Genomic DNA, 13,756 nt, shown 5'->3' with positions numbered 1-13,756 from the left:
CACACTTGCGTGTAACTCTCCTCGTAAAGGTTAGTCCATGCAGTACCTATAAAAAAAAAAAACCCTATCAACGGATGTAAAGCCCATTCTTATAAAGTTACACACGAAGGTAAGAAAATGCTAACAATAATAAAGTTCTCAGCTGCTACCTGTACCATTCCTACTGAACAGTGTGTGGAACAAATTCTATGTTTCAATCAGGCAATGAAATCAATGCTTTGGAAATTTGTGTTGTGGAGATGACACTCTGGTCTCTCCCGAAACAAGTCCCTTCCGCTGCCTTTCCGAGCACTGCCCGCAGGTTGTAGTGCATTCTGGGATTTGTAGTCACTGTCCACTGTTAGCTTTCGCATCTTCGTTGTTATCCTCTTCAATCAAATAGAGGATTCAACCTCCAGTTTACAGGCACTGTTCTTGGATGTTAGTTTTTTGGTCTTCCCTGCGCTGTCGCTGGCTCCGGGCTCCACCTTAGTGGCCGGGCCCTGCTCCTCTTCATCATCGTTGTCGTTGTCGTCATCACTGTCATCATCATCCTCCTCCTCAGGGGTGGCAGGGTAGATGATGAGGAAGACAGCGGTGAGGAAGCCAAGGAAGGAGCCTCCAGATGCCACCATTGGGATGACCCTGACTGAGCCCACCGCGTCCACCACCGCGCCCAGGGCCGACGCCACCAGGATCTGAGAGATGTAAACCTGACAGGTCAGGATGGCGCAGTCGATGCCGAAGCCTCGCCGAGAGTTCCCCGGACTGTGGTGGATGTACTGTATGAAAAAGGCAGAGAGATGCAGTCCATGGATAATCCATATATGGCACATATACTTCAGAGCTTCAAAGCTTTATACACTGATCGTGTGGATCTGTGTCCATAGTTTGCGGTTCATGATAATTGTAGCAGTACCACTATGCACTGATTCACATCATCACTGCATGGTCAGGGTTCAAGACAGAAGTCCAACAGTTCTAAAACACACATTCATTTTTAAACATTTTTTAATCCACATGCTCAGAATAAATCAAAACATTGCATTCCTCGCCTTTACAGTGTAATTTTCTTTCACAATAAAAGACTGTACTACAGGAGGAAAAACCAGATAAACTGTACTGAGTACTGTGAACCCACCTCTTTGATTTCGTGATACTGCCCTAACAACGCATATGGACAGTAGGATATGCTCATGGAGATGATTCCCATTGTGCTGATCATCACCATGGCGACGTAGACATTAGGGAAGATGGCCATAAGGGCCGTGCCGACAGCAAAGCTCAGAGTGCCCAGCATGTAGATGACCCTGATACTGAGGTCATAGTTGTCCAGGTACTTCTGTAGTACGGCTGTAAAGGAACACACACCACCCGTTACTCTGCGTGATCTACATGTCTTTATTCACTGTTTCACTCCCCACACCTGATTAACTTGGGAGATATAAAGAAGAGGCAAGGCAAGGCAATTAAACAGACCCTCCTTAACGTCTCATGACCTGGAGTCAAGCTTTGTGACCTCATGCAGCGAGAGGTCCATTTACTGCATAGACCGTAACGGCCATAGTTAGCGAAGGAGCGTGTGCTTCTAGACGAACGTCAAACTGACCTGAGCAGACAGCGGCAGTAGCAGCATAGATAACAAGACCCCAGCAGCCCATCTGTACACCCTTATTGTAGTTCTGCAGGGATGTGGAGTTCACAGCAGCCTGGAAGGAAAGAAAATAAACAGATGTCTCAGTTATGCGGTCTACCTTTATTATTGTACACTGCACCCTGTCTAATACTATTTACGAGAACGTTTCACAGCCAGAAACCGTGTGAAACGCTTCACAGCCACAGCTGAGCAACTGATTTGAAATTGATTTTTTTGTGCTTCTTCTGCGCCTCCCTCGTTTTTCTTTTAAAAATGTTTTCATTCCGATTCTTTCATTTGTATTCACCTATATTTTTGAAGACCAATAATGTTATAATGTCTGACAAGTTGCCTTGTGCTTGGAGCTTTTACTGCATTATGTTAGAACAGCACAAAAGGTTTCCGAAAACAAACAAAAACTATTGTATTACACAAGCTGAAGCTGCCCATTTGACCAATACTGTTAATAGGCTCCATTCAAAACACACACAAAGTCACGGTCAAATCGAACTCTGTCTCTGTCACCCTTCCATCCGAGCAGCAGAGAGGTTTTCTTTACCGTTGGGTCTCCCTCATAGATGACCTGACCCATGAAGTCTGTGTAGAAAACAGCCTGGGCGATGATGGAGAACCAGGTGAGCAGGTGACAGATACAAAGTCTCCACAGCTGCGGAGGCATCTTCAGCATGGACAGCCACAGGAGCTTCACCGTGGTGCTCGACTCCTCGTCCTCGCTTTCCGTGTCCTCGCTGCTGGACACCGTGGTGCTGCTCTGCTGCAGCTTCCGCCTGCCGTGCCGCCGCGTCAACGCGTAGATGTCGTTCAGGCTCCTCGACGACTTGATCGGCTCGGCCGTGTTGGCGCGGCGACGGGGCCGCTGGAAGCCCACGCGTCCGTGGTAAGAGAACGTGAACGAGGGTTGGCGGTAGAACGAGGGATGGCGACGGCGAACGTACGGGCCGGCGCTGGGGTGACCCAGTCGGCCCAAGCGTCCCTGTTGGCTGTTCACGCCCACCGCACTGGTTTGGCTCGGACCAGCGACATCTCCGTTGGCGACTTTACTGATTGCAATGGCACTAACGATGTCGTCTTGACTGTGGACCCCCTGTAAGTCAACGCGCGACGACTGGCTGGGCTGGCTCACGCTGCTATGGCGACGCTCGACCGTCCTCTCCTGACAGGGCTGAAAGTCGTCGAAGACACTCGGCTCGATATCGCTCAAGAACTGACCCTCCAGGTCCAGGTCTAGATCCGGGTCAAGCTCGATGGTGGCGTCCGGCATGGCCAGCACCGAGTCGCTTTTACTTCTCACCATGTCCACGTTGAGGAAATCCATCTGAACCTCGTGGGCGGACCCCTCCTCCTCAGAGGGCTCTTCCCCGATGAGGTCAAGCGGTCGCAGGAGACGGGTGGAGGGCAGGCTGCCATTGAGCTGTACCGAGGAGGAGCTGTCTGCTTCGTCAGCTCCCAGGCCCTGCTGATGGAGCTTGAACTGACGCTCCTTGATGCTGAACAAGTGAAGTATAACGGAAACGATAAAAATAACAGCAGCGAAGAAGAAGAGAACCTGCTCCTGGGAACCAAAGGCCCGGCCCAGGAAGGTGTTGGCCCAGTCCAAACCTCCAAGCATGTATCCAACAGCCCCTCCCAATCCTGCCAAATAAGAGAACGGTAATGAGCAAGAACCCAGTGGAGCTGATTAAATACTAGTTAAAAAAATCAAGTCTTTCGTCTATGGAATATTCTGTGCTTCTTTGATTTAGGTGCACCATCCTGCACCTCATAAAGTTGCATAAAAGCTAATTCTATCAATGACTCTGTGTCTAGAAGCAGTGTATTTTATGCAGCACAAGAAAACAAACTCAAAACCACTGTTACAGGTTGACGGCAAAGCCTCATGGTTACTTATTAATCTCAGTTACTCCAGTTAGGACCACACAGTGGTGGACTGGGCACTGATTGATACAAATGAGAGCTGGCCCATTATAGCTGTACCAGCTGAGAAGGCATGGATGTTTAGAGCCATGTCCTGCTCTTCAGTGTCAGCCACATCCAGCAGGTAGGCCCGTATTGGTCCCTCCGAGGCATCGGCGCAGAAGTCAAGGATCACCACCCCCAAGACTGTCAGTACTATGCCTATTGGTTGGCTCCCAGGAACATCCCCTACAGCCAAGCCTACGAAACAAAGATGTTCAACTTCAAATCAATCTAAAGAACCAACTGTACACTCCTATCCGTAATCTTTAAAAAAAAAATGGAGGATTATATAATAGCAAAAAACATTTTGTAAAAACGAAATGATATAGGGGAAGCAGGTGGAGGGGATTAAGACTTAAAAATGGGAAGGATCACAGAACTTAAAAACTTCTGGACAATTACTATTTGTCAATGTCTGTATATGCATCAATATATGCATTTATAAGCCTGTAGCACCCAAAACCTGTATGCAGGAACGTAGAGATTGTTCTCACCTATAAGGGATCCATTGAGAAAAAGTGCAACTCCGATTAATACTCCCACACAGAGACCTAAGATGAAGGGTCTCCTTCGGCCCCATTTCAGGGTGCAACGGTCGCTGGCTGACCCAATCAGAGGAGTGAGAATCAAACCCAAAATAGGACTCAGGAACCAGGTTAGACTGTAATACTGTTCTGGAAGCCCTGTTGGGGTAAGCAAGCAAAAATGGCATTAGCAGTTATTACATTTCGGCCCACTGTATATTTACTGAACTAGGCTGAAATTGCTAAACTGAGATTGGCTGAACTAGGCTGAAGTTGCTAAACTGTATATTGGCTGAACTAGGCTGAAGTTGCTAAACTGAGACTGGCTGAACTAGGCTGAAATTGCACCACTCTTCACTTCAACATGGTGGAGAGACCACGAGCGAATTTTGAAAGAAGGGACTAGTAACTGAAGCTCAAAATTATACGTTGAGTCATCAACATCGTGAGCCTTAATCAATGTCTTATTTATTAGAACTTGTGAGAGTGTCTTGAGGAAAGTAGAGAGGGAATGGGATATAGCAGTCTCTCTGTCTGAGGGTGAAAACATGATAAAGCAATGTTTCGAAACTAAACGTCTTCCCATCCCCCGGTGCCTGTTTCAACATGCCCACCACACCTCAGCCTGGCATTCACAACACCAAAACCACTCATGTTGCACCCCCAGCATTACTTCCTCTGTCTTCAAGTTCCCAGTATATGAGGCTATCGCTGCAGCACAATTGTTTTTGGCTAGACTCCAAATGTTTCGGCTAGGCTGTAAAATACAGCGAGTTAGTAAGGTCAAGAGGAGGTCTTTTTACGTCAGCAGAAAGCGTAACATAATGGCACTGTGAAACCCAGTCCATGAAATCATTTTAAACTCAAACAGTAAAAGAACAGATACAAAGGCAACTGGTTAGAAAAGCAACAGTGAATTCACTGTGAAAGCGACAGTCATTTCACAGGTATAAATTTTTTTTTAAAAAAAAAAACACACATCTAGCATATTCAGTAGCAGTTTACTTGATACTGTTATGGTAACTCTGTAGGAGTCAGGGTTTTCACAACTTCATTTAAGACTAACAATTTGAGCAGAATTGCAAAACAGCACTTTGAAATGTAACCATTCCATGTTCAAACTCTTAAAAATATTAAACAGGTTTTATAAAATCCTCACTATTTTCCACAGTAGAACCCATGGAGCACCAACAGAGGCATGATTGTCAGTCAGTGATGTTGAGTGCATGTAAGTAACGTTAGTAACTGTCAATCACATCTCATACTTATCGACTGATATCAACGGCAGTTATTAGGGCTGCCTCTCTGCTACCGTGTTTGACACTGCAGCAGTAGGGGGAAAAAAAACAACCAAAAAAAAAACAGAATTTGAGTTTAACAGAAATCTGCCGACTCACACATTCTTGCAATTCCAGCTAAACTTAGAATCAGATTCCATTGTTATTTTCTGCACCGAAGGCAAACATTCCCGGGAATGGCCTCCTTCATTTAACTACAGCAGATAGGCGACATAGTTTGCTTTCTCTCCATAAAGAGTCAGTTTGATACCAAACCTTACCTGATAAGTGTAATAAAAAAAAAAAAACTCACAACCAAAGACAAATATGCTCAAAAATGTCAATATTTTACAACACTGCTTTAACTTCCAATTAATCATCAACTACACCACACCATATTAGTTATCTCAACAGACGTGGAGAAAAATGTGTCACTTCTGAAAACTAGGTAGACCAACTGTCCACTTGGTTTCCTCATCAAACTGTCAAGTACTGACTGAATCAGGAAACTCTAAAAGCACATGTCATGCACAGACTGTCACTGCTTGCTGACTGTAGTTCAGTCCTGAAACACAACACTGTGAACTGAAATACAGCACTGCTATAACGCATAGCTGAGTTATCTGAGTTTTCCGGGTTTAGCGGGTCGGGATACTAACCTATCTGCAACAGGACAGGCGTGACCAGGGCAGTCTCCATGGCATAGCAGAATTCACGGCCAAACATGACGGCTCCGTTCATGACCCATCGACGCAGAGGGATTCGGTCCGTAGACCCTCCGCTTCCCGACTCGTCCGAAGTATCCTTTTCCGCCTCCTTCTCCTTCTCCCCGTCCTGCCTGCCCCTCGCGGGAATCGCTGCCATGTCTGGGACTCGCACGGCTTCCGAGTCAGCGTTCTTGGGTGCCATGTCGGCCTGCATAGGGCTAACTGGGCCGAAGGGATCGAACCAATCCTTTTTGAGGTTTGAGGTCTAATCCAACAGCAGATCCACTGAGCACTTGCCCTTCAAAGTCCTGTCTTTTCTCTTGTGCTCAGAACGTCCGAACAGATCTATATAATCCACATACATTCCAGAAGGGTTGCTGATTAAAAGCGCTAACCAGTAGTTAAACGGGTCATTTTCCACCGTGTAACTTGGTGGCTGATTTATCGTCGTCTTGAAAGAGTACAAATCCATATAGAGTTGTGCTGAGGTAATTTATTTGTTATGTTTTCTGACACGTCGACGAGGGTGGAGCAGAGGAGTGGATGGAGGCCAGCCCAGGTGGATGCTCCTTTGTATATCCCCATGGAGTGACTCATTAATCTTGGGTAAAAAGTTGACGAAAGGAGAAAGAAAGACAGAAAGAGAGAAAGACATAAAGGTCACAAATTTGGCATTACTAGATGAACAGCTCTCGAAAACTGAAGTGTAATGGCAAAAAAAAAAGTTTCTAAATATTATTAAGATCTGGGAAAATGGTGGTATATTAAATCCAGGTAGGGTTAAGCAGGCCATAATGAAACAACGAGACACGAGAAAATACGGCATAAAGAAAAGGCATTTGTAAATAAGACTTGGGCGTATGAGAAAAATCAGAGGAATGTACAAAAGAAAAAAAAAAAAGACTCATGCAAGTACAGAAAAATTTGGCCAGACACTCTATTGGTTTTTCCAAAAAGACGACCTGGAGTCTTTCCCTAACTAAGACCAGACTCATATTTCTCACTGTGTTGCCCGCTCAAATCAAACACAGGATTATTTCTTAGAATTCCTCAAAAGTACAGTCATGTTGATTACCAAATTTCAGTTTTAGAATGACTGTACCATGAAAGTCAGATAAAGGAAAGGAAGTTAAAAGCAAACTACGCAACAGCAATTGCTGCCTCTGTAGATAGGAAGTTGTACAAATCTGTTTTTAATCGACCAATCACATTAAAGTATAAGATCATGGGCTCTCTGCGGCGCAAACCGAAATGCAAACCGAAAAGATTGTGTCTTTGCTAGTTTCAGACCAATGCGGTTGTCATTGTCCCGTCCAGTGTCCACGTTGTTACAATAGCAAAATGTACTTGCGTCCATCTGGGCGGTTGGTTTTAAAATGAGGTCAGGCGCATTACTGGTGCGTTGTTATTTTGAATGCGACTGAAAACCTCTGCGCTTAGACCAACAAAAACCTGTGCTGTGTTTGAAATGTCCACTCCATCAATATATAGTGTACTACATAGTGAATCATCCCTTTTGTAGTGCTGTTTGAAATCTCAGCTGTAAATTTACAACAGTATACAGTACCCTACAAAATCATTGCGAGGCACAGCAAAATGTAGTGTACAGAAGCCGTACTCTACATCAATCAACTTAGACCATCATGCATTGTGGCCTGTCTCTTGAAATCAGGCAAGTCTCTACAGACCAATGAGATGTAGATGTTCTGGCGTTTGTTTATACGACAGATATAATAAATTACGAATATCCGGCGCATAACTATGTAGCAGCGTAACATCCAGATAGTGTCCAAAATGTATCAATAGCTGTCTGCCCTAAACCCCCAGTGAGTGTTCCATGTAGCAAACACTATATGGTGAGTGAGTGAGCGGACAAGTGAACGTTCTCACAAAAACCTGGTCTAATGTCACAGTTGTTTCATTGAAAAATGGAGTACCTGATTGGACAGAGGATTGGGAGACGGCAGAGGTAGCGAATCGCGAATTGCTCTTTTCGTCCAGGTGCTAAGTCCACCGTTGTAATAGCAATCCGTCAAGGTGTGGCTTTTAAAGGGAATGGGAGCTGACACTCTGATTGGTTTATTGCATTTTACGCCCAAAACACACCTACAATTAATTAAGAGACTAATGTACAACCCCTTTGCGCTCAACTTATCTGCCATTAAACTTGCAAAAGTGGATTTGGACACATCCTAAATGCACTTTCGCCATTTGCTTTAGACCATGTGCTTAGGTCGTTAAAACAGGGCCCTATGACTTCATGAGATGTTGCTGTTAAAAAAAAAACAAACTCTGCTATTCATTCATTTATTCAACAACTATGTTCTTAGTATGTGAGACACATGCATGCACCTTTTAAAAAACAGATCACCAACTTACCCAGTGTTTCATACAGAGAAGATGACAGTCTTCTCATCCTGTGTCCACTACTTCTTTGTCTAACAATGCTGTTCAACAGGTTCCGTTTAAAAAAAAAAAATCCTGTAATATTTCAGAGGTGTTGTTAAACACACATACAATCTTCACAGTGACTTTCCTCAAGAAGAAAGTGACTCCACCAAAAAAAAAAAAAAAAGTTTCGGTTTATGTTCCAGGTGCTAAACCTGATTGCTTGACTACATAGCAGAACTTTTGATAACTGCCAATTCCCTCGGGTATGGCAGCCTGTCACAACTCCACCCTCCTTAGCCAGGGTGGTTACATTACCCCCATCACTGGAATCTTTCTCGTGCTAAGGGCCTGCTGAAACATGTCAGGTCTGTCCGTTAGGTTAAATGATAGCCAACTGTTTGGATAGCCGAGCTAGCACCACGGCTAACCTCAATAACCGCTTACCCCGTCCTCAAATGCACCTGCAGTTGCTTTATTCAACTCCAGGAGGACAATAAAAAAATTCACCTGCGAACCTCGTGATAGTTCAGAGAAAGGTAAAATATACATTTCGAAAAGGTGGGACCATTAAAGTAGAACATAGACAGTTCTGAACTTATACGGCTACACTGGACACGTTATTCATCACTGACATTGCTGACTGCTGTAACGTTACACGAGACATTAAAAGTTGTTCGTGTATCATGGTATTAGCCAAGTTAAGCTTTCCATTCTGTTCAACTTACTGAAATAGACAATGAGCAACCAGCTAGCAGGCGCGAGTAGTTCATCTGTACATTGCAGGGTTAACGTTACGTCGATAACCGTGCTACACACATTTGTTCATAAGAAGGAGGGAAATGTGAGGTTGGCTGACGTAAAACCTGTCAAATTTACCTTTTTGATAGCTCATGACCCAGTGTGCTCCCGTTCAATTAATTCGTCCATAACGAATCTGGCTCAACGTGTCTCATGTCGACCACAGCTATTAGCTAGCCAACCTGGATAGCCTACACAGACGATGTGGAAAAAAGCTAAATACGCGCTAACAACCCAAGAAAACAACCTTTAGGAGGCAAAAAGGCTCAAACATGGCCAGGACGGGTTTGCGTTATCTTTGTACTTTGATATTTTGTTGTACATTATTCGTCAGTTAGCTAACCACGTCGTTATTTATGAGAACAATATATTTAGTTTACGTACCTTCCGTGCGTTTTGATCAGGTTTCCTTGACAGACACTTGTTCTGGACACTTGCAGAGACAGCTCTTGTCAGCCTATTTGAAGATACATGGCCAAAGATAGGCAAATCTCATGGTTTACTGACGAAGAAACTAGTCGGAGATATTGCCGTGTATCCCCCACCAAAATGTGGTCTCACAGACATGACGGTGGTAAGTGTGTTGGTGCGTGTCTGTGTGTGTATGTGATTAGGGGGGCGGGTGTATCACTGAGCCTGTTGTCTGTCCACTGGGGGATGCAGTTGGGCAAAGGAAAACGTGTCCGTCACAGAAACAAATAACACACCCTTAACTACAGCAATTTTGGGTGAAATTTGCAAGAATAGGGACTGCTCACAAGAGAATGGATAAAGCTTTACCGTGTTTTATAGAGCCTGAAATAACTATTTAACGAAGAATTCGTTTTTTGCACTTGACTTAAAATGTACAGTAATATTTTATGAATTTTATTTTATGAAAAATAGCAATCTTTTAACGCGTCAGCCCGTCGAAGTCGGTAGACAGATACATTAAAAAATAACTTTTAGAGAAGATTATAATATTAATACAGTGGATTAGTACAATACAGTCATTTGTGATGTTTTATTGTTCACTTTTATGCAAGGGCAATGTAAATTTACTGGCACGCCTCAACAAAAACATTTAGATATATGTCACAAATAAATGATTAATTTGTTTGTTACAGATTTTTCAAATAAATATTACATTACAAATCCGTGAGTATATCAGAACTGTTTTGTTCTGACAGTATTTTGTACACGCTATCTCCATGTTTAATTAATGTCTAACTGTGCTCTTAGATGTTTTAATTTTTTTTTTTTTTTTTTTACATTTTGCGCTTGAAAAAGAACTATTCATCTTACACAATAGCATCAGTTTCTTTATAGTTCAAGTTAGAAAATATGATTTAAAAAAAAAATGCTTCTGAGTTTCATCAACAGACTCCGTCACTGTCTGCAAAATATGGTTACTCCCTCCGATCTTTCCAAAATATATCAATACAGCAGATGCATACCCCTCCGTTTTTTCCATCCGAGACACAGACAAAACAACAAACTAAATTTTCCATACACTTCTCATGACCTGAGGTTTTCTTGCCGGGGAGAGTTCAAGTTGGTCATCATCATGTTAGAAGCAGTCACAGTCCCTATGCCAGAGCCCTTGGAGCTTTTCTGCATGCTGATAATATCCCCACTGGTCAGCTCTGCCTCTGCCCTCCTGAAGAACCTCTTCATGGTGGACTGGAAGTTGTTGGTGACGAAACAGTAAACCACCGGGTCCAGGCAGCTGTTGAGGCTGCTGAGGGTGACGGTCACGTGGTAGACGATTATATGGTGAGGCAGATCCGGATAGAAGTAGACCAGCACTTGCCTTACGTGAAACGGGGTGAAGCAGATGGTGAAGATCACCAGCACGGTGGTGAGCAGCTGTACAGCCCGCATGCGTCTCTCGCGGCTTTGCTGCATCAGACCCGGGTTAGCCAGGGCACACATGATCCTCACGGTGAACACCACGATGATCACCATGGGAACAAAGAACTCAAAGATGGTCAGGGCGAAGAGCTTGGACTGGCAGCAGGTCGATTGCTTGAAAGCAGTGGTGAGCAAGGAGTAAGTGACCACAATGGCAAAGAGCCAGATACAGACGCAAACCACCTTCGCTACGCTGGGGTTTCTCCACTTACGCGAGGCCTCCACCTGAACGATAGCCAGATAACGGTCCACGCAAATGCTGGTGAGGAAAAGGATGCTGCAGTACATGTTAACGAAATAACTAAAGATGTGTACATAGGAACAGTTGAGGCATTTGCCCCCGCTATAATAGAGTATGATACGGGTGGGCAATGACAGACTGACCAGTAGGTCGGTGACAGCCAGGTTGATTGTATATATGACTGAGGTGGACATTGGTTTGGTGCGGCAGCAAAAGACGTACAAGGCCAGTATGTTCAGGACCATTCCAATCATGAAGATAAGGGTGTTGACGACCAGTAGGCCTATCCAGAGACAGTAGAAGTCGTTATACAGGCCTTCGTCCAGATGGGCCAATCTATCCAGTAAAGGAGCATGCGAGTGCTGAGAGAGGTTGGTTGACACTGCAGGAGTCATTGTCGCTGTTATGTTAACTGGTGATAACCCTTCAGTCAAGGACGTCTCCATGGTTTGAAGGCTAGCTTTCTGTCTGAAAACAGTAAAATAGAAAGCTCACTGAGGTTATCCAAGAAATAGGGTTGTTTGTGAAACAGTGAAAATAAACAAATCAGCCAAGTCTACGCACAGATTATTTAAAAATTCCTTTCTAAACGGTCTCAGTGGGTAGCCTATCATTTGTTTTGTGTTTTATGTGTGACAAAATCAACTTTACATACCACTCATTAAAATTTAAACATTATAACACGGGCATGAGTTGCAAGGGCTCAGACCAGATTATAATAGTATCATGTGTCCTCATATAACGTGTGTACTCAGCTGACTTCACAATGTCACGCAAATACAGTAAAGGCAGTAAGAGACCAGTGGTGAGGGAACCAGACAAATAAAAAAACATGCCCAGGAACTGACTGCAGTGTGGTATCATGTTGTCTCGCTGTGAAGCAAAGATAGCCAAGACAAGCATCTGAGACAAATTCACAGATTATGGCTGAAAGCTTCAGGAGAAGTTTGTCTGGGGGTATTGTTAAAGGGTTGTGAGGAATGTTATGGATTAGACTGACTAAAAAATGTAAATGTACCTTTCAGATAGGTTCCAGAAAACTCTTTCAGTCGCCTTCCCTTCTTACTGTCCGACGTATTTACCTTGGCAGCTTCGCAATTTATAATTTATTTGAAAGCACAGAACGATCTCCATTGTTTATTTATCTGACTGAATTCTTACTGTGCCCAGACGTGGGAATCAAAATTTGTGACTAGGAAATGCTGGCCGTGGCTGTTATGTAATTGTGTTGTGCTTTCAGAAGGAAAAAAAAGAAAGGATAAAAGTCATAGAACGTGTTCAGTCTTTAAGAATGACGTATATAAAAAACTATTCAGTGTTTTTGTTCGGATAACATTTCATGGTGGAAGAACTACTTCAGTATAGCAATTCATAAATTAAAGAAAAAGTTCATTAACAATTGTCAGCACAAGAGCGGCTACAACAGATTGGCTCTTTCTCTCTCTCTCAGGGATCATTTCAAATGATTATCTTTTCATAATGTGACACCATCTGTGCGTGGAAGCCACAGGATGTCATGTTCTGGGACCCCCGGAAAAACGAATACTTATCAGTCTGGGATCCAAATAGAAGGCTAATGCTGTCCAAATAAATAACTCTATGAGAGCCTTCAACGTGACTTTGATGCAGGCAAAAGGTCTTTGGTTCAACAAGAATGTCTCACTGTGGCAGATCCTGCCTTTACACTGTCCTAGGCAGTTTGCAGGCAGTCTTTGTGTGAGGAAAGTTCAGAATTACTAAGAGAACCGCACATATTTTAAAATTTAGAGGCCTTGAAATTTAGCTCAGAGTCACTGTCATATCACATATTAAATTATAAACATTTCCCGGCGTATTAATTAACAAATAGAACCATTTTAAGAGCCATAAAATGTGACATTTTATCAAAAAGATTAAACACACACTGCATGTGTGTGATTGTAATAGAGCCAATTATTGATTGTCATGTTACTGAACTTAAACCTAAGGCAACTTTTTAAACACTGAAAACTCTTTTAATAGTGCAGAGATGGAAAAAGTTTTAAATATTGTGCAACTGCAGTGTTTTAAGTGTAAATCTCTGTGACCTACTTGCGTGACAGTGGTTTTATAAAACCGCCACTATAAAGAGTGAGATAAAAATGTGAAACCATCACAGTGTATATGACCTAGCATCCCTTTGCTTTCTGTGCTGAGTTCAACTAGCTGTATGTTATGCAGATCACAAACACACTTTTATTGAAACCAAAATAGAACCTTGCTTACCAGTGTTTTGAGAGTTTAAGGATGAAAATTTCCAGTTCGGCCTGACTGGAATTCCTCATTTGCTGTCAATCAGGCTTCCAAACAATAGA

At 43.4% G+C, this 13,756-nt stretch overlaps 2 protein-coding genes across 3 annotated transcripts; both read right to left on the bottom strand.

Annotated features, from left to right (window-relative positions):
- Positions 1-129: 129 nt before the first annotated feature.
- slc45a4b (solute carrier family 45 member 4b) lies at positions 130-6,687 on the bottom strand. 2 transcript variants are annotated; one of them, XM_030781579.1, is made up of 8 exons: positions 6,053-6,687; positions 4,087-4,275; positions 3,611-3,790; positions 3,023-3,268; positions 2,175-2,989; positions 1,589-1,688; positions 1,121-1,332; positions 130-761 (listed from the first exon to the last, which is right to left on the bottom strand). In XM_030781579.1, the coding sequence occupies exons 1-8, from the start codon at positions 6,312-6,314 to the stop codon at positions 375-377; spliced, it is 2,391 nt and encodes a 796-aa protein (XP_030637439.1). In that variant the 5' UTR covers positions 6,315-6,687; the 3' UTR covers positions 130-374. The 2 variants fall into 2 exon arrangements, with proteins under 2 accessions (XP_030637439.1, XP_030637438.1); XM_030781578.1 differs by having other exon boundaries at positions 2,175-3,268.
- A 4,099-nt stretch (positions 6,688-10,786) lies between these two features.
- Positions 10,787-12,287, bottom strand: gpr20 (G protein-coupled receptor 20). Its single transcript, XM_030783228.1, has 2 exons — positions 12,272-12,287; positions 10,787-11,913 (listed from the first exon to the last, which is right to left on the bottom strand). Exons 1-2 carry the CDS (start codon positions 12,285-12,287, stop codon positions 10,787-10,789), a joined length of 1,143 nt encoding a protein of 380 aa, XP_030639088.1.
- Positions 12,288-13,756: the final 1,469 nt, after the last annotated feature.

The sequence above is a fragment of the Chanos chanos genome, chromosome 8 (assembly GCF_902362185.1).
Source record: "Chanos chanos chromosome 8, fChaCha1.1, whole genome shotgun sequence".
Taxonomy (NCBI): domain Eukaryota; kingdom Metazoa; phylum Chordata; class Actinopteri; order Gonorynchiformes; family Chanidae; genus Chanos; species Chanos chanos.
Note: the sequence above shows the minus strand (reverse complement) of the source record. Positions and strands in the feature narration are given on the sequence as shown.